General features: G+C 45.5%; 2 protein-coding genes across 4 annotated transcripts in view; both read right to left on the reverse strand.

Annotated features, from left to right (window-relative positions):
- Positions 1-9,655: 9,655 nt before the first annotated feature.
- Ensa (endosulfine alpha) lies at positions 9,656-18,289 on the reverse strand. 2 transcript variants are annotated; one of them, XM_021158732.3, is made up of 4 exons: positions 18,089-18,289; positions 16,380-16,505; positions 14,387-14,553; positions 9,656-11,663 (listed from the first exon to the last, which is right to left on the reverse strand). In XM_021158732.3, the coding sequence occupies exons 1-4, from the start codon at positions 18,143-18,145 to the stop codon at positions 11,648-11,650; spliced, it is 366 nt and encodes a 121-aa protein (XP_021014391.1). In that variant the 5' UTR covers positions 18,146-18,289; the 3' UTR covers positions 9,656-11,647. The 2 variants fall into 2 exon arrangements, with proteins under 2 accessions (XP_021014391.1, XP_085691791.1); XM_085835665.1 differs by lacking the exon at positions 9,656-11,663 and having other exon boundaries at positions 12,600-14,553.
- A 3,106-nt stretch (positions 18,290-21,395) lies between these two features.
- Positions 21,396-24,839, reverse strand: part of Golph3l (golgi phosphoprotein 3 like) — a 29,791-nt gene continuing 26,347 nt past the window's right edge. For both annotated transcript variants that reach the window (XM_021158133.3, XM_085835666.1), the window contains exon 5: positions 21,396-23,614. In XM_021158133.3, the coding sequence (XP_021013792.1) occupies positions 23,187-23,614 (428 nt within the window). In that variant the 3' untranslated portion in view covers positions 21,396-23,186. The remainder of the gene's footprint in view (positions 23,615-24,839) is intronic.

Below are 24,839 nucleotides of genomic sequence, written 5' to 3' on the forward strand. Positions count from 1 at the left end.
CCTAGGCTTATCTAACTAGAACAGGTGGAGTCTTCAGATTGTCTGTCACCAGGACCTTTGCCCCTTTGCTCTCTTGCTTGTGTCTATAAACCATGACCCAGAACAACACAGTTGTGTCTTTGCTCACATACCCACGCAGCTGAGTACTAAAGAGTTCCTGGTCCTCGTTTTTTTTCCTTAACCTTTGGTTTATTTGAGATGCTCTCCACACGTGGTCTTGGCTGCCTCTGGAATACCGATTGATTCCACGGTTGTATACCATCCATCCTGGCTTCCTTTTTGCCTATTATTTTTGGGCTGGATTTCTTCTGTTCCCTTCTTTTTTAGTCCTCGACCTCACCTCTTTTTCCCTGAGACAGGGTTTCTCGGTGTAGCCCTGGCTGTCTTTGAACTTGTAGATCCATTTGCCTCTCTGCATCCCAAGTGCTGAGATTAAAGTTGTGCTTCACTGCTCCGCTCATCTTCTCTTCTGCATCCTTTCCTGGCTGCTCTTTTAAAGATTCATTTACTTATTTATTTTATGTATGTGAGTACATTGTAGCTGTACAGATGGTTGTGAGCCTTCATGTGGTTGCTGGGAATTGAATTTTTAGGACCTCTGCTCACTCCAGTGGGTTTGGCCCGATTGCTCCGGCCCAAAGATTTATTGATTTATTATACATAAGTACACTGTAGCTGACTTCAGACGCACCAGAAGAGGGTGTCAGATCTCATTAGGGGTGGTTGTGAGCCACCATGTTGGGATTTGAACTCAGGACCTTGGAAAGAGCAGTCAGTGCCCTTATCCACTGAGCCATCTTGCCAGCCCCTGGTGGTTCTTTTAAAACTCCCAACCCAACTTCCACCTCAATTCAACAAGTAACTTTGACATTTGAGTTCACAGGGCTGGGAGAGTAGTTCAGTGGTGAAGCACTTGCCCAGATAGACATGTGAGACTCTGGGCTCAGTCTACAGCCTTCTCAATAAAGAACAAGGTAGTGGCCAGAGAAGGCAGCCACCGGTTGCCTAGCCCCAACCATAAACTGCTGTGAGTCCAGACAGGACAAGGAAAACGCCCTTATAACTAATTTCTTACTCAGATTCCCACCCAGAAGAAATAGAGCATCCAGGATAGGCTGGCACATAGTGGGAGCTCAATAAATGTGCACTGACTGAGGCTGTTATATAACGGATCCACCTGCACCTGGGCTTGCCTGCCCATATTCGCTCTTCCTCCGAGAGCCCGGGTTTAGTTACTACCATTGTGGAATGAGCTTCAAGGTCTACTTAGCCTTTCTACTCAGTCCTTCAAATGTGTCTACTGCCCCCTCACCTTTCCTAGGCTGCAAATTTCCTAAGTAGGTTCAGATTGGCTTAGAGTTTGTGATCTTTCTGCTTCAGGCTCCTGGGATTGAGAGTAACACCCACCAGGTCTAGCTGCTTAAACGATTCTTCTTTTAACTACCGAACAGTCCCAGAGCATCCCATTCTACATGCAGGACTTCACCTCTACTGATCTATTGAAACCCGTTTTAGAAAGGCTAGAAGTTACAAATCAAGTAGATATTCAGTCCTCTTTTTCTTAAAGACACTTTATGATTTTATTTTCAGAATTAAAATCTCCTATTAGTACATCCCCACTGTCAAAATCTTGAAAATTATACAAGTTATAACCCTGCAGTTGTCCATGATGTGAGAACATTTTTGTGCCCTGTAGTTTTAAATTTTAAAAAATTACATCAACTAGAAAGGTGACTCTGGTTAAAAGCAGCAGATGTCCTTCAGAGAATCCAGGTTTGGTTCTTGCCTCCACATGATGGGCTCACAGTCATTTGCAACTTCAGTTCCAAGGTATCCAACATCCTTTTCTGGCCAAGGGTGCCAGGTGTACACATAGTGAACAGACACACCCATAGGCAAAAGACCAATCCATATACACGAAAACACCTCATTTAGTCATGGTATGTGTGCCCAAGCTATGACACATGTATGGAAAGTCAGAGGACACTTACATGGGCTCTCACCTCAATGATTTTCCCTTCTGTCTTCTACTTTGAGGGTTTTGGGGATCAAACTCAAGGGTCACACAGCAGCAAAGCTCCTTTACAACGGAGGCATCCTGCTTTTTTGCACATTCCTCCCTCTCTTTCTCTCTCTCTCGGTTCTCTCTCTCTCTCTCAATCCTTTTGATTGTGAGCCTAACCTTTAAGGACTGAGCCATCTCTCTCTAACCCTTTAGTTTTTGTGCAGGCCTTTGGTGGCCCAGAACTCCCTGAGTGCTAGAATTAAAGGTGTGTGTCACCACAGTGGCTCCAGCTCTTCTCTCCTCCCTCCTCTTCCTCCCCTTTATTCTTCCCTTCCTCTCCTCCTCTTCTTTTAGACAGAATCTCCCATGTCTCAGCCTGACCTCAAACTTACTCTGCCGCAGCAGATGGCCTTGCATTTCTGATCTACAGGCATGTACTTCTGCACCACCGCTGGCTTTATTCAGTGCTAGTGATTGAATGCAGGGTTTCATGTACGGCAGGCAAACATTCTACCCACTGGGCTACACTTCCTGTGGTACACTAGCTCAGATTCTCACGCTTGCCTGCCATGGTGTGCATGTATAGGTCAGAGGACAACCTCTGTTGTAGGTTCTTGCCTTCCATCTTGTTTCTGAGGCAGGATTTCTCTATTTCTAGATATGAAAGTTTCCAATGAATGCTGCTACCTCTGCCTCCCATCTCACTGGGATTACAGATCCCAGTCATCAAATTTGGGCTCTTGTTTTTGGAGACAGGGGTTCTCTGTGTAGCATTGACTATCCTGGAACTTGGAACTCACTCTGTAGACCAGCTGGCCTCAAACTCAGAGATCCGCTTGCCTCTGCCTCCTGAGTGCAGGAGTAAAGGTTGGGTGTGGGATTAAAGATATCACATGCCACCCCAGCCTGGTGACTCCAGGGTCAGGCTGAGCTTTAGCGCTGCTGAGCCTTCTTCCTAGCCCAGACTCTCCCAATTTGTTCTTTTCTTGATTTGATATGGGTTCCAGTCCCCTCTTTCTGTTACCACTGTATAGTTTTACCAGTATTTCTTTTTTTTTTTTTTAAGGATTTATTTATTTATATATATATAAAAGTAGCTGTCTCCAGACCCACCAGAAGAGGGCATCAGATCCCACTACAGATGGCTGTGATCCATCATGTGGTTGCTGGGAATTGAACTCAGGATCTCTTGGAAGAGCAGTCAGTGAGTGCTCTTAACCGCTGAGCCATCTCTCCAGCCCTTACCAGTATGCCTTAAACCCACAAAAGCAGTGCCTCCTACCCTGCCGCACCCTCTTCTATCACACCCTCTCCTCTCCCAGTTTTATTTTCTTTGGGTTATGGTATTATCAGTTACCCAGTAATTCAGAACAGAAATATGTTTTTTATTTTTATTTTTTATTTCCATCTTTTCCCAAATCCTGTATTTCAAAATAATTCTTTCCTTCTGGTGTTTGAGACAGGATTTCTCTGTGTAGTCCTGGCTGACTGGAACTCAACTGTAGATCAGGCTGGGATTACAAAAGTATGTCACCATACTAGCCTGCATGTAGACCTTTTAAAGAAACTCACTATTTTGGCATTTTCTAGAGTTTTGAGGAGTATCATATAAAACTAGAAATCTGTGTATATACACTTGAGGGGTCAGACCCAGGCGGCTGGTGCATTAGGCGAGTGTTCACTAGTGAGTTACACTCTAACCTCCTTGCTATGTAGCCCAGGATAACCTTTTAACTCTATATTATTCTATTTTAGCTTTGAAAGTGCTGGGATTCCACATGTGTGCCACCATGCCTAGGAGCTACAATTTTTTTTTTTAATTTTTTTATTTTTGAGACAGGCCTTGTATCCCGGGCCTGCTTGAATTTATTATGTAACCTTGAACTTCTGACCCTCTGACTCCATTTCCCAAATGCTGGGGTTATAGGTATGTAGCACACAGGGATTTAAAGTGTTCTAGAGACCAAGGCTTTGTGGATTCTAGGACACATACTTTTACCAAGTAAGCTCTATCTTCACGTTTTACTATGTAGCCCAGGCTGGCCTTTTTTTGTTTGTTCTGGTTTTAGTTTTTCAAGACAGGGTTTCTCTGTGTAGCCCTGGCTGCACTGGAACTCACTTTGTAGACCAGGCTGGCCTTTGGAGTGCTGGGATTAAAGGAGTGCACTACCTTGACTAGTGGGGTTGGCCTCTTTAAAACAACATCAAGTTTTAAGACTTGTGTGTCTGCTTGTGGGTGTGCACACAAGTGCAGGGAGGTCAGAGAAACCCCACTCTGGGAGCTGGCGTTATAGGCACTGTGAGCCACTGCCTGGCATGGGTGCTAGGAACCACACTTAGGTCTTCTGCGAGAACAGCCAAAGCCTTTCCACTGAGCATCTCCCCAGCTCCAGCACATGACCCTCCCCACCCTTCCCTTCCATGCCCATTTCAGATTTGTTTATTTTTGGTTTTTGAGAGAAGGTCTCTCAACCCCAGGCTGGCCTGCAACTCAATGTCTAGTGAAGGCTGCCTTGAATATGCAGCGCTCCTCCCAACGTGCTCACTTACATAGGTTCTCACTGCCTCCAGGAAAAAGGTCACGGGCCCTTTATGACCTGTCTCTCGCTTCCTTCTCATTTCTGGCTTTGCCTATTGTATGACTCACTCTTAAGAGTTTCCAGAAAGAGTACCTCTGAATCATTTTACATATGTCCTTTCTCCCGATGACGGCTCTCCAGTCAGTGTCTATGTAAACTCTACTCCTCCACCTTCACATCTCACTTTAGAAAGATGTTTTGAAAAGAGGGGTCTCAAGTAGTCGAAGCCTGCCTTGGCTGTGTAGCCAAGGGGGAACTGCACCTTCTGAGATCAGGGCCCATGCTAAGCAAGTACTTTATACACAGAGTGACATCCACAGCCTACACTAGACCTTATGAGAGTATTCCCTGAGCCAGAAGTGGTGGTGAACATCTGTAATCTCAGGACCAGAAGGCAGAGATAGCAAGATGATTAGGAGCTCTGGGACAGCCTAGGGTAAGGAGACGGTCACATTTTGACATACATACCCCTCTGTGCTGTCCTCCTGACTAATCTCACGTCCTACTATGTGCTGACATAGAGATTCCCTCCAAGTGTGACATTTGCTTACAACCTCAATGGCATTCCTTCTCACCTATCTTCCTAGAAGCCTCTACCAGGCTGGTGTGAGGTGGGTCCTCCCAGTCAGCAGCCCTAGTCTACTTGGCTCATGACAAGCAGTCACCATAGGCAGACGGAATCGTCACTGCCTCAGCTATCCAGTCACTGGAGTGCAAGTTCCTGGCCTATACATGGTATGTACTTGAAAGCTCAGCACTTGGAAGGCTGAGTCCAGCCTGAAACATTTAAGGACCTGTCTCCCCTAGCCTTTTCCGACTGAGGATCCCTGTCCCTGCACGAGCCCAGAGCAAGCTGCTTTACTGGAGGGTTAGCAGGTATTTAATACGGTATTATCCTGTATATACTTGTGTACACATGGACACACAGAGGCAGAGCAGACACTGGCTGACTTCCTCTATTGATCTCTGCCTTACCGGGCTCACATGGGGTCTCTCACTGAAACGGTGAATTGCATTTCTGCTTAGCTGGCTGGCCAGACAGTGAGCTCTTGGAGACTGCCAATTTCAGACCTCCAATGCTGAGACATAGCCATGAGGCACTCAGGTATTGGGAGATTCAAACTTAGGTTCTCATGCTTGCATAACAAGTGCCCTTAACCACTGAGCATCTCCTCAGTCCAGGGTCCTTGTATTTATTCTACATATCTTCTTACTTACTAGGAACTGAACCTGGGGCTTTGTGTATGCTAGATTAATGCTTTACCACTGAGCTATACCCAAAGCTCAGATCTGTCTTTACTACATTCTCATAGTCAGTGAACCCTGTGAGGACATGAACCACATTTGTACACTGATGTGGTCCCTGAAGGATCTTAGCTGCTTTGTCTTGTATGTAATTACTCATACTCTGTATGGCACACACCACATCTCTATAAACAAATTGAGGGAGAATTTAAGAAACTTGCTTAGTTTAACATAAAACAACAACAACAAACCCTGAAATTGGCCAGCGAATTGTTAAAGAACCTTGTCACTGCCCTAAGTCCAATCCCTGGAATCCACACGGTAGAGGGAGAGAACCCGCTCCTGAAGGCTGTTTCCTGCGCTCCACACACGTGCAGTGGTACCAACTCACTCTAACCCCAATTTCAGGGAACCTGATACCCTTTTCTGACCTCCCAAGACATCAGGTATAAAGGTGGTGCACATATATACATGTAGGTAAAACATATATAGAAAAATAATCTAAAATTGTTTTTAAGTACCAAAATCCAGATGTGCACATGGTTCGTTAAGTGTTTGCTTGAGGAGCTGAGTTCAGATCCCGGTGACCATGTGAATGCTGGGTGTGGTGGCATGTGTCTCAGGGACAGGGGATGATACCTGAAGTTGACCTCTGGCCTCCATATGCACGCCTGCAAACACAATCACACATCACCGTCCTCGTCCCCAAATCCAAATACCAATGCCAGGATCTGAAACTAAGCAGACACCCTGCCATTCAATCCACTTGGCCAGGCAGGGAGGAACAAGCCTGTTGATTCTAGCACTTGGGAGGCAAGAGGACCTAGAAAGTTCAAGGCCAACCTGTTGTATAGAGCAAATTCCAGGGCCAGCTAAGCAGAAAGGGAACAACTTCCCACAGGCTGACCTCTGCTAGAGCACTGTGGCACTTGCCTCTCCTGTCACTCCACCCCCCACTAAATAAATAAAATGTAGTAAAAAAAAATCTAACTAGCTGATATAAACAAAATTGATCTCTGCCCTCCACATGTACACAAACAGGCGAGTACACCACACACATGTGAGTGCATCTCCAACAACCAAACAAAAAAATCAATTCTGGCTGCATACAATTTGGCACTGACCAATCTAAAACAGACCTGAGCAGATGCCTGTTTAAAATCCCCTTGGCTCCTACACATCTTATCCTCCGAGCTGACTCCTCCTTTTGTGCCCTGGTCTGGTCCCAAGACAGTTTTCAGTCACTTGACTTGTTCATGCTGGTGTGCCATTCTAGTGTTGTCTGTTCCTCTACCAAAATGCCTTTCTCCTGTCTGTCCTGAAGCTGTAGTCTTTCCATCAGGACTTCCTCATGAAATTTCTGCTTCTGCCTCTGCTGTCAACTGAGTTCATTCTCCGTCTGTTCTCAGACCCACATGACTGGAGTTCATGCACATTTCCTGTCACGCTGAGTCCCCCTCACCGATACCCCCCCCCCAACTCCCGCCCTGAGACATATGTAAACCAAGCTGATTTCAAATTTGTGATCCTCCTGCATCTGTGTGCTAGGATACATACATTTGCCTCCACATGTGGTTCATTTTCTGAGACCGTCTTGCTATGGTGTAGCTTGTTTGGAATTTTCAATCCTCCTGCCTGAGCCTCCCAATTGCTGAGATTACAAGTATGTATCACAATGCCTGTATCCCCATCCCTTTTTATGTGTTTTCCCTGTACACATGCATGTGCACTGTTTTGTTTTGCACTGTATTTGTGTTCAATCCCTAGGGAAGCCAGAAGATGGTGTAGGATCCCCTGGAATTGCAGTTACAGAGCAGGACACAGGAGACTCCCCAAAGCAACGGAGGATTAAGTAAGATGATCCTAATTATCTGCTAGGCCTGGTGCGTTACAACACTTCTCAAACCGATTTGGGAATTATCCTTTGTTTCTATCCCCTGCAGATGGACCACCACTGCTCAACGAAACACTATCATGTCAATTTATTCCCTTGTAGTTTCCCCACCAGTGTCATCTCACTGAGAGCACCTATGTTTTAGCACAGTGCCTGGCATATTCTGAGCACCTAGTAAATGGCCATCGATCAGGACCACTGAAGCCTTCCCTCCCCTTCAAGGCTCAGGCTTGTATGTAGCACGTGTGTTCCGTAGTTCTCATGACTGTAATGCTTAATTCTGTCTGGCCTTACATACAGGGCTCCCCAAGTTTTATCCCCATTGTTTATTCCCATAAGCACGGCAGGCCCCACTTTCTATCACACAGCATTCTTTTGAGAGACCTTCCCTTCACTTTCTGGTTTTCTCCCAGGCATTGTAAGAGCTGCTTGAACAGGTGCGGCTTGCTATGTAGACCATTCTCTTACCTCTGCCTTTGAGAACTGGGATTACTGGCATGTGGCTGGCCTTGAATTTCTGATTTTCCTATCTCTACCTCCTCAGTACTAAGATCACAATCATTACTTTTTTTTTGGAGACAGTTTCACTATGTAACCCAGGCTAGCCTTGAACTCACAGCAAACCTCTTGCCAGTCTTGAGAGGTAGGTTACAGGTGTCTGCCCCCTTGCCTGGCTTCTGTCTTTTCTATGTATAGGCTACACTAGCTAAAGTGAGGACCAGTGGACTAGTGACTCGACTCCAGCTACGCTGTGCAGGCCACGGCTCAGCTGACAGGTTTGTCATCACAGTCACAGCCCACCTGTGTTAGAGCAGCTGGACAACTCCTCACCCACTTCTTTCAGAGAATACCTGGCTGAAGTTCTCAGCAGAGCCAATTGTGTCCATTTAGTGTGTCTTTAACCAGCACACAGGACAGGGAGACAGGAGTCATGTTTGGGGCCAGCCTAGGTTACCTAAGAATGTATTTAAACAAAAAACAACAAAAAGGAAGGCTGGGTTATTGAATCTGTTTGCCTTAGTTGCTTGGGTCTGTTGTATGAATAAAGAATAAATGGCAGTAATTAATTTATGACTGAGTCTCACTGTGTAGCCTTGGCTGTCCTGGAACTATGTGCCCCAGGTTGCCCTTGAACTCAGAGGTCTACCTGCCTCAGCCTCCAAACTCCAGGCCCTTATTTATTTATAAACAAGATCTCACTATGTAGCTCTTGGGGAGCCTGAACTCAATGACAAAGACCAGGTTGGCCTCAACCCCTAAGAGATCCACCTGCCTCTGCTTTCCAAGTGCTGAGATTAAAGGTGTGTGCTACCATGCCACAGTCCAGCCGTCATTTAAAACATAATTTTATTACATGTGTGTGCCTGCCACTCTGAGGAGCCAGCTCTGTGTTTCCACTGCTATGAGGGTTCTGAGGTGGACCAGGTTCTCAGGCCCGTACAGCAAGTGTATCACCTGCTGAGCTCTCTCCAACCCCAAATACTGGTGGTATACAGGCATCCAAAGGCCTTTCACGGTTACAGCCCAACTAAGAAACGGGGACTCCAGAACAGCTAGGAGTTTATGTCACCATGGGTTAGACAGTACACAAGCTTTTCCTTGGCCTGTTTTCTTTTTTTTTTTTTTAGTTTTTTGAGACAGGGTTTCACAGTATAGCTATGGCTGTCCTCCAACTCAGAAATCCACCTGCCTCTGCCCCCCAAATGCTGGGATTAAAGGCGTGCTGTTTTCTAAGCATCTACTTTCCATACCCCACTTCCTCACTTGTATGGAAATAAGCTTGGACTACCTGGAAGCTCTGACAGACAGCTTCCCCACTACCCAGCCATGTGCATTTGATGGGCTTGAGAAGCCTCAGGGACTCCACGTAGGTCCAGCAGTGCTCCCACAGGCATCAACAGCTTTGGGTTTATTCCTGTCAAAGCACTGACCTTTTTCTTTTCTTTTCTTTTTTTTTTTAAAGATTTATTTATTTATTATATGTAAGTACACTGTAGCTGTCTTCAGACACTCCAGAAGAGGGCACCAGATCTCGGTACAGATGGTTGTGAGCCACCATGTGGTTGCTGGGATTTGAACTCTGGACCTTCGGAAGAGTAGTCGGGTGCTCTTACCCACTGAGCCATCTCACCAGCCCAGCACTGACCTTTTTCAAGTATTATTCTTTCAGCTACATAGTAAACTTTTCTTTCTTTTTTTCTTTTTTTGGGGGGGCATGTGTTGGTGTTGTTGGGTGTACACATGTCACTGTGCGTGTGACAGTGCCCTCTACTGGGTACTAAGAGTAAGTTCTATTCCATTGTTGTGGGTCCCAGGAATCAAACTCAGGCTTCTTTTCAAGTGCCCTTAACCAACCATTTTTTGTTTTGTTTTGTTTTGAGATGGAGCCTTGAAATTCTCTGCCTCTATTTCTGAAGTTCAGGGATGAGGAGCAAGCACTACCCTACCTTGGGTTTCATGTTTATGCAGCTGATGACCTTCAACTCCTGCTCCCCTGCTTCCACTTCCCAAGGCATGTCGGCTCACCCAGCCCAGCACTCTTTTTAATGGGCTCTCAGCCCACTGGGCTCACTGCTCAGCAGGACAAACTATTGAGATGTATCACAAGTCCCTGGCTAAGTGAGAAGAGAGAAAGTCAGAAACATCTCAAACAGTTATAAATTATCCTGGGACGCTTTTGACTAAGACACCGAGAGCAGACTTCTTCTCTATATAGAGCTGACCCCACCCCAGAATACTGGACATTTCAGTCAGCTCTGTCTCCTGCACTTCCCTCTAAACGGTCTTCAGAGGCAGGGGTGTCAGGAAGACAGGGGAGGATATGACGTGGGGCCAGGAACAGAAAGGCCAGCTCCTTTTGCTTATTACTAACAACTCACACTCCTCCCACACAAACAGAACTTAGGAATAGAAACTGAAGGGAAAAAGAACGAAAAGGGGCCCCATTCTTGCTGAGTCTGGACTAAGCTTTGGGGGTTAGCATACCATTTAACCAAGTTCCCAAACCTCTCATTTTATATAAGGTGACACATCTTTTGAATTAGCTACGAAGGACAGGCAGAAGCCAGCAAAGGCCACAAGTCATCTGTGTCCACCATTCCCTCTCCCAATGTGATGAGCCTTGTCAGAGCCCCTTTCAAACTCAGGGGCCCACACCAACCTTCCCTCAATCACACCTTCAGTATCGCTCGTCACCTCCCAAATCCCAAGAAAACACACCAACTGCTTCACAACAGGTCTAGTTTTGGTTTTTTCCGTGGGTATTTTTTGTTGTTGTTTTATTTTAAATACTGAAAAAAATTCCCCAGGACTCTGTGGGGCTCCCCATTCACTGCCCTTCTCCACACAGCAAACCTATTTCAAGGACAGCATTTTTTTAAAGGAACAATTTATACTGAATCCTCACCTTGTTCTGCAGAACCAGAGAGACCTCGTCTGCTTTGAAGGACATAACTCCTCTTCTCTGACACTAGGTCACTAGCACATTCAAAGAGCGCCTCTCTCTTCAGAGCTGAACCTGAACCCCTTCCCATGGTCCACTGTCAATCCCTCACCTTACAGTCATCCGCAGCAACCCAGTGGTTGAGGAGAACGGCAGGAAACTTCTTTTTTATCAGTCATAAATCCTCACTCACTCCCCCACATCTTCACTCCACCCTTTCAACCCCACCCTTGGGATCTCAATGAGTTTTCTTCCAACAGTTATTTGGAAAAAAAGGTAAAACAAAACAAAAAAAAGTTCAAGGTCTTGGTGCTCAGCCCAAGGGGCTCCATGTGCTGGGACACCAGTGGGCAGGTTCTCTGCCTCTCTAGCCTGCACCCGGGCCACCTCCTGACCCCTGGCTACAAAAGCAGGGAGGGGCAGGAGCCAGCACAGGACCCGAGTGGGCAGCGTCTCACGATCTGGTGGAGCCCCAGGAAGCATCACTCAACTTGGCCACTGTGGACAAACAAGGAAGAAACAAAAAACAAACAAACAAACAAACAAAAAAACCAGTCAAGTAAAAGGGGAAAGCTCGGAAACTCCATCCCAGTCTTGACCCCATGGTTTCTCCAAATATTTCACTAGACTACCTTGCATATGCCTGAATATTAAGTATTAAGGAGGCAGGAAAATAAAAAGAAAGTTTTAGTCTTTCCCTATCCATAATCAGAACGTTTTCTGCCTTTTTTATATACTCATGGTAAACAGGAAGACAATTCTTGAGACATCAAATAACCGGAGGTTTCCTAGTGAAGGCTCACAGGAGCCACACAGTGCACAGCCACTGGCAGCAGTGAAGAGGAACCTCAGCACTGAGGAGCTGACTGGCAGAGGCCAGGGTCAAACCACATACTTGTTTGGAGTAAACTAAGTAGCCTGGATTTAATCAAATGCACTTAGATTTTTAAATGATGCTTCCATGCTAAGAAGCAAGCCTGAGAAGTGCAACTTGTTCCTTGGCATCCAAGAGTGACACTATTTGATTTTGATTTCCTTTCCCCTTTCTCATCCCTATCTCCAGCCCACTGTGTCTATGTGTACTCACTAACTACTATGTGTACTACTGGAGGTTGAAACTAGGGTCTTCTGAATGTTAGGAAAGTATTCTACATACGAACTACATCCCTAGCCCTATCTTTGCTTTTTATTTTGAGACAGGGTCTCACTAAATTCCCAAGGCCAGCTGTGAACTCACTCTGTAACCAGGCCACTAGCCTGCCTCAGTTTGTTGAACAGCTGGGATGACAAGCCAGCTTGATTTCCCTATTTCTCCTGTCCTTTTCTAAAAACCAGACTCATTGTGAACATCAGCTCTGAAGACACAAATCTAACCAATAGATAAGGCAGCTCAGACAGGGAAGAAAAAGGTACAGAATTCGAGAATATCGGAGATGAAGAAAACGTACAAAATTATATATATATTTATATATATAATAACATGACATATCTATGTACAACATGGTTGGGACATTGAAGAAACTATACAGTGATGTTCAGTTTTGTCCCCTTCCCACATGGACTTCTGATTAAAGATGACAGCATGAGAAAATGGAGCAAAAAACACAAAATTATATACAATTACAAATGAGAGTCAAAGAGTTTGGGGGCCAGGGAGACCAGGGGTCCTGCTCTCTCCATTCCTTCCTCACCAATCTATTTCTACCCAATCTGAATGATGGCCAGAGACCTGGGCAGTGGCCAATCAGGAGAAGGGCATATTTACATGTCTTTCCCCTAACACACACATCCACAAACTTGCCAGACATCCTAAGGGCACACTGCAATCTGGAAAGGGGAGAGAGACTGCACCATCTTGCTCTTTTGAGCAGTTCTCACTCTGGCCCTCTGTCGATGATGAGCAGGTGGCATTTAGTAAGATCCAGGCCAAACTAGTGATGACACAGCAAGACAGGCTGCTGCCTCCCTCCCTGCACCCTCTTTCCATCCTCCACCAGTGAATCATCTGCTAAGGAGCAGCTGCTCCAGCTGGCAGTAGCTCTAAGCTCTGGGGACCAGCTCCCTTCATCCCTTCTTCCTCCATGTCTAACATACATCTGAAGCAAGATGCCACGTTAATGAGCCTGTCTCCTCAGGCCCATCCAGTCTGCTGCCAGAGCAGGTTTGTAGCAGCTAGGGTCAAGAGCAGACCCAGGAAAATGGGCAGAGTCAAGACACATCCAGGGACAGCCTTTTCAGGTCTGTTCTCTTTCTCTCTCAAAAAGGCTATGATACCTATGAGACTGTTGTTGGAAGCTATGGCCCTTAAATCTCAAACTCTCTCTTGTCCCATGTAGCACTTCTGGCTTTACAGAGCTGAGGCTCAGCCATGGGCCTGCCTCAATTTTCGTTTTCTGATGACCAGAAGGGTATGGCAGGTGTAGGACTTTAGAGTCAGAGCTAGCCTACACGTGTTTCGTCTGTTTACAGACGAGGAACAGAATCAATTCAGAGAGGCTACAGACCTGGCCAAACTCACACATCAGTGCTGTTGAGCTTGACAAAAACTACAGCCCAAGTATTTCAACTCCTAAACTCTTTCCATTATCCATAATACTTTCAAAAAGCAACATGCTGGAAGAGAAAAGATACCATTTTCTTTTTCATAAGTAGCTAACGTCTGTTAAAACTTTACACTCCTTGAGAAGCAGGGCAGCTGTTGGAGGAACACAGCAGAGGGGTTAGGTGGGCCCTGTAATTTTAAGCAAGCAAATCTCCTCTCCTCTGAAGGTCCCCTAAACACCCACGATGGGAACACAGAGCACAGAGGCCTAAGGGACAGCACACTTAGAAGCACAGAGAGCATCTCCTTCATTCTACCTTTCTCAGCATGTCAATTCAGCCTTGGGACACTGAACCTGTCACACTGCTCCACGATAGCCCGTCTAAGGACTTGCTCCTCCAGCAGGAGAACTTGCATCTTCCACATTCTCACCACAGGAAAAGCTGCAGCACTCTGCACTCCTAGTCTTTCCTACTCTTGGGTCTCTACTGGGCTATCATGAGGGTGTACACGTTTCAATTTACCCAAAGAAATGAACTCAGAGCCCCTCTTCAACCTAAGCCTCCAGCAGAATGTCTCCCCTGGATGGCAAGCTGAGCTCTGACTAGGTGCCCATTCCCTGCCTACAATATATAACAGTCCAGTGGGTGAGGAAGGGGAAGAGAGGGGCCCAGGTTACCCCGCAAGCTTGCTGGTGACGAGCGAGGACTTTCTCTGGGGCAGGTCCTGTGGGGTGGGGATGTGGTCACCGGTCACCAGGTTCTTGTCTGCTCCTGCACACGGCAGCTGCTTGTTCTTCATCTTGGCTTTGGCCATGTTGTAGTCTCCTGAGTCGAAGTACTTTTGCTAAGAGACAGGAGCGGAGTTAGATGAACGTGCAGCCTCGGTGTTCTCCAAAAGCAGAGACTCACTGCCACTGCCAGCATGAGCTCCCACCTGCCTCAGCTGTCTAAGTGTCCCCATGCACACAGGCCACATTACTCACTTGTACCTTCATTTCCCAGCATGCTCTGACCTTGTCAGAATATAAGCACATTACTAGCAGAAACATGTACCTTTGTTGCTTAAGGGGCAGTTGTGTCCCTGAACCTAGGTGACAACTCCTGTATCTTTTGTACCTTACTGAGTACTAGAAGGTTCAATTACAATGACTTCATTCGTAACAGCTAGGTGGCAAAGCAATACCTTGGTGCTGGGGAAATGCATGAATAAGACTCAAGAAGGGTCAATCTGGGTCTACCAGCAGCTAGAGACCAACCCAGAAACTGACTATCAGAGTTAGAAAATATTCTCAGAGCAGGATTAGGCACTGGGCTTGCTCGTGAGGCAGTGAGCTTTCCAGACTCCCACCACTCCCACACATGTTCCATGGTGAGACTGTCTGCCTACGCCTGGCTCGCCTCAGGCGAGAGGAGCTGCAATTCAGCATCACACCGTCATCTGTGACTAAGACTGAGCACCTGGGATTCTCCACAGGAGGCTGCTTCTCTCTCCATCTCATCCTTACACTGCAGCTTTGTCCTTATAATCAATCTGCTGTCAGCTCATGGTAGGGAGAAACCTGACCACAAAGGAGATGGCTGTGAAGGCAGCCCTCCACTGCTAAGGAAGGCCATTCTAGCTGCTGTTTGTTTCTTCACTTTTGTGGCCTTATAGGTTAAACCCAGGCTAGACAAGTGCTTTCCCATGAGCACTTCTACATCCTCTATCATTCTGTACAGGACAAAGAATTGTCTCTGTGTTACTATTTTTTTTTTTTTTTTTTTGGAGACAGGTCTCAAAAACCCCTGGAACTCACTATGCAGACCAGGCTGGCCTTAATCTCAAGAGATCTACCTGCTTCTGCCTCCCCAGTGCTGGGATTAAAGGCATGCACTTTTCGTTTGTTTTTCAAGACAGGGTTTCTCTGTGCAGCCCTGGCTGTCCTGGAACTCACTCTGTAGACCAGGCTGGCTTCGAACTCAGAAATCCACCTGCCTCTGCCTCCCGAGTGCTGGGATTAAAGGTATGTGCCACCACTGCCCGGCGGCATGCACTTTTTTAATTTTTAAAGATAATTACAAAATCCTTTAAAAGAATTATGTTTGTATATGTGTCCATGGAAGCCAGACAACCTCCTGGAGCTGGAGTCCCAGCTGCCTGATATGGGTGCTGGGAACCAAATGCTGCCTTTCTGGACACAGCAGCCCAGCTCTCTCAACTTCTGGTCCGTCTCTCAAGCCTAGCCTTGGCTATTCTAAAACTTACTATGTAGCCTAAGCTGTTCTTGCATGTGTGGTTATCCCCCTGCTTCAGCTCAGGAGCTGAGATCACAGATGCAAGCAAGCACACTCAGCTATAACAGTCTCTTGAGGAGCATGGTTAGTGTGTGATGCCAGCTTTTAACAGACTAAAGAACCCTACTGCAAGTTGAACTATTTTGGGTGTTCTGTCTCTAATATCCTTCCTTCAGTCCCCATCTGCCACCTACCCAAATGCCCACCATTAAGCCTTCATTTCCTATAGTTAGAAGGGAAGTAGCATCATTGCAGAGATTCACAGTAATTTGTTTTTCTCTTTCCAAGTTTCTAATGTATCTTTACTACTGCTAAATAACCAAACCTACAGAAAAACATGCAGTAGAATGTCTACGGACTTCATCCAAGGTGCCACAGTATAAGGGTGTCCCATACCCCTTTCTGGAGTCTCTTCATGAGGAAGTCGGAGCCTCCAGGCTTTTGTCCTAGGCTTGGATATTTGGCCTTTAGCTTTGCCTCCTCAGCTTTCTCAGGGAGAATCCCTTCTTTCTCCTGTGTATCCTGAAGAAAACACGCCAAGTGAAATTAATGGCTGAAAAACAATGACTTCTAATTTCTGATAACCTTTGTATTATCAAACTTTCTTAGAGGTCTACCTGTTTGTAAATATGCTATCTACACTCTGTTCTGTTTAGTGTGTGTATTATTTAAGGATTTATTTACTTTATGTGCATGTATTCTGCAGACACGTATGGCTGTGTACCACATGGATGCCAGGTGCCCTGAGTTTAGTCTAGGAAACCAGGCATCAGGTTTCCTAGAACTGAACTGTATATGGTTGTGAGCTACCATGGGCTGGGAACTAAACCCAGGTGCTCTGCAATGAGTGTTCCTAACCACTGGGCCATCTTTCCTGCTCCTCTACTCTTAAAAGCTAACCTTTGTTCAAATCCCTAAGCTCAAGATAACTGAATCAAGCAAAGAAAAACAAGTTAGTTCTTATATTACACCCAAGGAATCATCCCAGTGACCTGTGAACACTAGGCTAAAGGTAGTCTCTGAACATGATACTTGAATCATAGAGCAAGCCATAGCTCACTCAGGAAAGATAAAAAAGGAACTGCGAGAGTTCCTGGCTGTCCTACAGGTCAGGGGAGCTTTGGCTGCTGAGAGGCTCTCTCCTCATTCACACTCTTAAGAAGCAATATGGTCTCACTGTGGAGGACGCATGTGGCCTATTCTAAAAGATATCTATCAGAGTAATATAGTTTCATAAATGCAGACAGGCAAGAGGTAAACAGAAATCAACATGCCATTAGTTTTTCTTTTTTTCTTTTTATTTTCTGAGAGAGGGGTTCTTTGTGTATGTTAGGTTGGACTTGAACTCAAGAGATCTGCCTGCCTCTGTCTTCCAAGTGCTGGCGTGCGCCACCATCTCCTGGCTAGTGTATTTTCACTTGACAAACAGGGTCAGAGAGAACGCTAAGTGTATTTAATGAGTCCCTGAGCTCAGTGTTAAGTAACTCAAATATGGTGTTGGAGAAGGGGTTTGGCACTAGTGTTTTCATAATGCGATGGTGGGTGGACCACATCCCACTGCGGAGAAATTCGAGCGGATCTATAAGTCACTGACGGTGAACAACAAACCATCCCTACCAAACAGGTCTGAGGAAGTTGCCACCTGAACCTACCCCATGGTAATAATTACTCTTTTTCCCCTCCCCCAATGCTGGTTCATTTTAAATGTCTTCACTTTGACCTCTATCTAGCTGTGGATGAAGGATGAGCTCCAGTCTGGTAGTTATCTTTACTAATCAAACATCTCATTTACAGCTCTGGACCACCATCCAGCCCCCTTTCATTCGCCTCATCTTTCCAAACACCCGCCCACGCCAGAGCTCGCCCAATTATAGAACGGCTTCCATGAACTGAATAGAGGCCTACTGGCCAATAAGAAAGGGGAGCCCACAGATTGACAATCGGCTTGACTAATCGACATCAGGTCACTAGGCCGCGCCGAAATGCAGCCTGCGCGACATTAGTAGTGGCCAACCCCTGTACAGCCTGAGGCAGAGGCGGCCAATCAGCGGCAGCGGGGGCGTATTCCGCCCGCGCGGCCACCCCCGGTCCCCCCTTCTCCTCACCTGCTTCTCCTCGCCGGTCTCCTCCGCAGGGTTTTCTTCTTCTTGTTTCTGGGACATGGCAGAACCGGGACTGTGTAATGCAGGGCCCGGGAAGTCAGCCGGAAAAGGGAAGGGGGAGGGGAAACGGGGACAACCTGAGCTGCTGCTCCGGCTCCTGTCACTATGGTTGCTCAGTCAAAATGGCGGCTCAAGCCCGTGACGTTGAGACCGCCCCCTCCTATGGGAGCCAATGAGAGTGGGCTTGACGGGGCAATGACGTAACGACACACCAATAAGCGTTGGCCGGAGGTGGGCGGACTCTTTAGAGCGACAGGCAAGCTAGAACACCAACCGGGAAAGAGAGTTAAAAGAGAACCAATTAAAAGCCTGCATGGACCTTAGGGGCAGGACAGCAAGCTCTGGTATTTTTGCTTCTTGGGTGGGCTGAAGCTGTGTTCAGTTTTATTAGCCAGATCCTGTGCAAGTCGCTGAATGTTGCATCTGAGCCGGGTTAACATAGAAATCCTTTATTCTCTGGTGCAAAGGCTCAAGCCTTGAGCGGTGTTAGAACAAGTTACCCACGACCAAAAATTAAAATTGAAAGACAAACTGATAGTCAGCAGTTTTCCAGGACTCAATGCTAGCTTGTAGGAGACTTGAGTTTTCTTGTAAGGTTTTCATTCACACTTTAGTCCTTATGTAGGCAATTATAACTGTTAATGATGTGTTTATAAAAAGACAAAGAGGGCTGGAGAGATGGCTCAGTGGTTAAGAGCACCGACTGCTCTTCCGAAGGTCCTGAGTTCAATCCCCAGCAACCACATGGTGGCTCACAACCATCTGTAATGAGATCTGACTTCTGGTGCATCTGAGGACAGCTACAGTGTACTTAGATATAATAATAAATGATAATAAATGAATCTTAAAAAAAAAGATAAAGAAAAGGGAGATATGTTCTATGGAGGTGTGGTGAGTGTTGTGATTATAGAAAGATAGAGAAATATAAGGTTATGTTCTATGGGGGTGTGGTGAGGTATGGGGTAAGGGGGTGCCTCAGGCCCATGCCAAGGCATCCCTGCCCCCTGAGGGACCAGCCACATGACGGTATAGTATAGAATAGAGTTTATTCAGGTATAGGGAGGGGAGTTAAGAGAGAGGGTAGTAGTGAACCGGTGGACAGGGCTGGCTTTGAACCCCTAGAGATCCACCTGCCTCTCTGCCTCTCCCTCTAAGTGCTGGAATTCAAGGGACAGGCAATAATGGTTTTGGGTAACTTTTTGTGTCAGACAGGATTGGGGGCTGTTGCAGGATTTTCCCTGTCCTATTACATTACTGCAGAGGGGGTCTATGATTGGACAGGGAAAAGGGGGCAGAGCTAAGAGTTGCAGAGAATGGGAGTGCCCCAGAGGGTAGGGAGAAGAACCAAGATGGCTTTGGACATGTACCTGTGTGGCATTTACCAGTCACAAGTAGCTATGATTTCACAAGGTTAGAAATATTGGGATAAAGCTTTTATCATTATCAATTGGCTCTGAAATTATTGCATTGGCATCTTGTAAATTGTGATATTGATACATAAATCTGATTGATTAATTGAGCTTTAAGAGTCATGATTCTTGGTAGGCAGAGGCAGGCAGATTTCTGAGTTCGAGACCAGCCTGGTCTACAATGTGATTACATGAGTTTATGGATGAGGAAGAACTAGCAGCGCAGGGACAAGCACAGCAGGAGCTAGGTGGGAGAGAGTAGCTTGGTGTCAAGAATACGCTGGAGCAGGACCCCGCAGGGACATAGTGTTGTGGCTCACTAGTTCCGGTACTAGAGGGGAAACATGGCCTGGCAGGGCAGGTGAGTTGGCGGGATCAAAAGAAAAAAGTGGTCCTGACAAAGGTCATTTAGAAATACCCCAGGACAAATCAGAGAAAAGTTTTCTTCGGCTAGTGAGCAGCAGAACTGACCTTCAGGAAGGTTAATTTGATGGTGATGAACACAGATGTTCAGAAACAGGCACAAAGGTGGACAGCCTAAGCCAAATCTAGAGCAAGCTTTAGGTAAGAGATAATTAAGATTAACCTAAAAATGTGGTAGTTGAGCAACGCATGTGCAGTTTAGTGGTAGAGCCCTTGTCTAGCATACATAACGCCTTGAGTTCAGTCTCCAGAACTGCTGGCAGCAGTAGGTGAATGTGATGGTGGGGGAGTGTGTGTGTGTCTATAATGAGGAGAAAAAGAAAGAGAAGTTAAGGAAGGCAAGAAAACATAAGATTAAACCTAATTAACAGTATGTGAGGTGGACCTAGTTGGGTAGGCCTATCATGTCAGCAACTCAGGAGGCCAGCCTGGGAAACTTATACTGAATACATAAACAAACAAACAAATGGAAGAGAGGCCTGGCGGCATGGCTCAATAGTCTTGCAGAACAGATTAAGTTCTCAGTACCGACAAGACTCACAACCATCTGTAAGTCCAATTTCAGGGGACTCGGAGGCCCTCTTCTGGTTTCCACTAGCATTCCATTCATGTGGTACACAGACTCACATGTAGGCAAAACATCCATATGTATAAAATATTTCTTTTAAAAAAGATTTTAAAATAAAGGGGATCATAGCTGTGTGTGATTAGACTGGTAGCAGATTGAATACAAGGGATGAGAAAGCTATGTTCCTCCAAATGATGATATGTAGAACAGGGACCAGAGAGATGGCATAGTAGGTAAAAATATTTCCTGCCAAACCCAATGCTCAGAGTTCAGTCCACAAGGTCTTAGGAGAGAATCAGTTCTCACTCACATGCTTTATTTTACATAGCAAAGTATAACCAGTCTGAATAAAGACATTTCCTCCTGTTCCTTGTTCTGTAAGACATTCTAAAGGAGAGAAGAAGTCAATCATAAGTTTTATATTTTTATTAGCTAGTGGTTAGAGCTGGTGCATTGGCCATCAAGGGCATTATTAGGTTCATTTCTTAGATAAAGTCAAGTGTCATTTGCAAGGTATTCACAGGAAAAGCCATTCTCGTTCTATTGAATGCTAATATTGTATTATTGGGTAATTTATTTTGAGATGGAGACCCTACTGGGATGTTAGCTGGTGCCCAGGTCAACATTGCTTGCCCTGTCAATAAATACTACAACTAATAAAGATGTAATAAAAACCATGTACAAGCCGGGAAGTGGTGTCGCACGCCTTTAATTCCAGCACTTAGGAGGCAGAGGCAGGCAGATTTCTGAGTTCGAGGCCAGCCTGGTCTACAGAGTGAGTTCCAGGACGGCCAGGGCTACACAGAGAAACCCTGTCTCAAAAAACCAAAAAACCAAAACAAAAACCATGTACAGAGAGAACAGAGGCACAATTATTGATCTTTATTATACAGAAATGTGAAGGCAATATACACTAAATGAGTGTTTGGCAGTGAACATTACACAGATTAGAAGTGAAGACATTCTCATTGTATGGACATATAAAAATAAACATTGAGAGTTGCAAGAAAGAATTCAACTTCTATTCCCCAAACAAGCTAAAGCTTTCAAAGGAAAATCTGGTTTCAATTCACTATGAATTGTTCTAATGGGAAGATAATATGAGCTGCTAGATTATACATGGCCTGGCTTTTGCCCTTCTAGAAAGCCAGACTAAGGCTCTGCTTAGCTTCTCAAATGACAGCTTTTATCTCTACTCATCTAAGAGTCAGATGAAATGAAAACAATAACAATGAGCTGGAGAACTTTCACAGACCTAGGGAGGTTCAGGGGAACGATGAGGTTATACTAATTTATTTCTGATTAGGAGGATTTGGTGTTAGTCCAAGTCATCTGTGGTGGCTGTGTGAAAAGCCGGTCTCTCCCCAGTGGTCAACAGGGTGCTTGAACTCTGCACAACACAGTGCTGGCCTCTTCACAACCCATGAGCTTAGGCTTTGCATCTGCTGCTGGTGACACTCAACTGGCCATCTAAATAGGATCTCTCCATCCTCTTCACCCTCTCTACTGAAGCAAAAACATTTTAAGGGATTTGGCCAGGATGGCTGTGTTGAAAGAAGACACAATTTAGAGGGTGTCAATAGATTAAATATAGATAGAATTACTGCCAAAGCCCTTAAATACAGGGAAAATTTATCCATTTATGTAGGAAATAAAAACAGAGACTATGCAAATATGGAGATTGGCTACATTGTCGGAACTCAATGCTGTAATTTGGGACTTGAAACTTAATTCCCTTAATTTTATCAGAGTAGAGATATTTAAAGTAGTCTAGAGCAAACAGAACAGTCACATACTGAAGGATATGTGAAAAGTCTTTAATTTTTGAATGCGAGATGGTCTCATACAGCCAAGGCTAGCCCTGAATCTAGCTGCCACTCTCTCTTCAGTGCTCGGATGACACTTGGTTTCACGGATGTGAAGTATCATGTTGCCCCCTTCTCTACAGGTCCTAATGCTGGCTGTAAGGAGGAGGTGACTGAGGCACACTGCTTTTTCAATTCAGAATCTTAATGAGTGTGGGAGCCAGACAGTGCTAAAGAGGAGTGTAGAATACATTTCTGCTTTGAGAACTAAGGGATTCGGGTCATCAAACTTGGAGTGTTTTCATTATATGAAGATGAGAAAATCACAGGTGGGAAGTATAATCTCAGGAACCATTTGCTTCAAAAATTAGTCTTTTTTCCTCTGCCTCTCAAAGAGTCAGTGATTTCAGGAAGTGTTACTGTTTAACAGAGTGGAGAAACAAAGCCTGAGAAAACATGAATAAAGGAGAAAAAAATGAAATATGGTTTACTCTTCATTTCCTTCACATTTTGTTGCTGGAAAACTCTAATCCCCACACAGGAACTCCTGTTTATCCAGAACCACACTGGTTAAAACTAAACCCAGAAATGGGAGTTGTTTATTAGATGTGTGTAGGTTCACCCCTTTCATTCAGACAGAGTGGAAGTGAGGAGAAACAGTCTGCTTAGAAGGTCATGGCCGACGTACAGAGAGGCCCTGAAGTTTTCCTCCTCAAGTCAGGAGTCTGATTGAAAAAGAGGGGAAATGATGATAGTATCTTATTACACTGAACTCAGTGATGGGGTCTCTGACAGTCACCAGCCAGCAGGGAAAAGGAGACACCTGCCTGCTGGCTTTAGGATTTGTTGAAGGCTGCCAGCACAGCCCAGATCATCTCTGTAGCATTGTGCTTTGTCCCCTCCACTTCAGGATCCAGTTCTACTAGGTCCTTGGTTCGATTCATTGCCACATCATACTTATCATCTGTTAGACAAGAGAAGACATTCTCCAGCACATCGGAAGAGTGGGCCAGTACCAGGAGGGCCAGTGTTCGCCTGTCCATGCGCTGAGGGTCATTTACCCACCGTTCCAGCACACTGTCTTGAAGCTTTTTCATTAGTCGCTGTTTCTCTGTCGTATTGGTCACTGGATGAGTGGTCATGTCGAACAGCAGGAAATTCTGCTTCTCTGTGGTTAGAATGCCCTTTTCCACCAGGTTCTTGGCAATTCGTTCTCGTACATTTCTCAGCTGGTACTGTAATTTGAAAGGGTTCCATGTCTCACCTGTTGGGAAACAGTGGAAAACAAAAATTAAAAAGCCAGTTTGTTATTTGAGCCTCGTTTAAAAATTTTTTTAAAAAGATTTATTTATTTTATTTATATGAGTGCAATGTAGCTGACTTCAAACACACCAGAAGAGGGCATCAGATCTCATTTATGGGTGGCTGTGAGCCACCATGTGGTTGCTGGGAATTGAACTCAAGACCTCTGGAAGAACAGCCAGTGCTCTTAAGTGCTGAGCCATCTCTTCAGCCCACCTTGTTTAAAATTTTAAAAGCACAATCTCCATCCATGGAGGAACATGTCAACTCACTCTTTGATCCATACTTTGTGCTTTCTGTGTTGGGTTTTGTTTTTTTTTTTGGTTTTTTGAGACAGGGTTTCTCTGTGTAGCCCTGGCTGTCCTGGAACTCAGTCTGTAGACCAGGCTGTCCTAGAACTCAGAAATCTGCCTGCCTCTGCCACCCAAGTGCTGGGATTAAAGGCGTGCGCCACCATCGCAGAGGTCTAAAGTCCCTTTCTTCTACTTATTGGATGGAAGGCCTATCCAGAAGTGGTGACCTGACAATATGGATCAAGCTGCCCCATTCTAGCTTCTTTGAAGAGGTTCTAGACTAGAAAAGAAATGACAAGAAAGAGGATAAAAGGCTGCCTGCCATTCCACTACCCATAGTGCAAGAGTACCGGTATCACACTAGGAGAAATGGGCTAAAAGCCTGCAGGAAGAGTTTCATAGCTGAACCTGAGAAGTTCATTTGGTTGAGTGTAGAGAATTTTAAGTCAAAAGGTGTTGCTGAAAACCATGGAAAAGTTGGTAAAGAACAATTAACAGGATTCTGAGAGCAAACATCAATTGACAAAGCCTCCTAGAATTTAACAGTTACCAGAGAAAATGCAGCAAAACCCTGTTGGGATCATGGCTACCTCTGGTGGGTGCAAGGGTGTGCGCTTACACTAGATGCACACACTCAGGTGCAATCAGAACAGGGTTTGGAGCTTGATTAAAGGATGTCACAGATACCAGGGGTTTAAGCATAACCTGTGACCGAACATGGAACAGTAAGGTACCATCCACCCCACCCCATCTACTTTCCTTTCTGAGACAGTGTCTGAACATATACAAAGTGGCTTAGATTTCCTTATGTCTGGCCTCAAACTGGTGATCCTTCTGCCTCAGGTGTGCATTCCCCTGCCCAGATAATAAGCAGCTATAACTCTAATAAGTTAG

The sequence above is a fragment of the Mus caroli genome, unplaced genomic scaffold (genome assembly GCF_978045245.1).
Source record: "Mus caroli unplaced genomic scaffold, Mus_caroli_1 scaffold_3, whole genome shotgun sequence".
Taxonomy (NCBI): domain Eukaryota; kingdom Metazoa; phylum Chordata; class Mammalia; order Rodentia; family Muridae; genus Mus; species Mus caroli.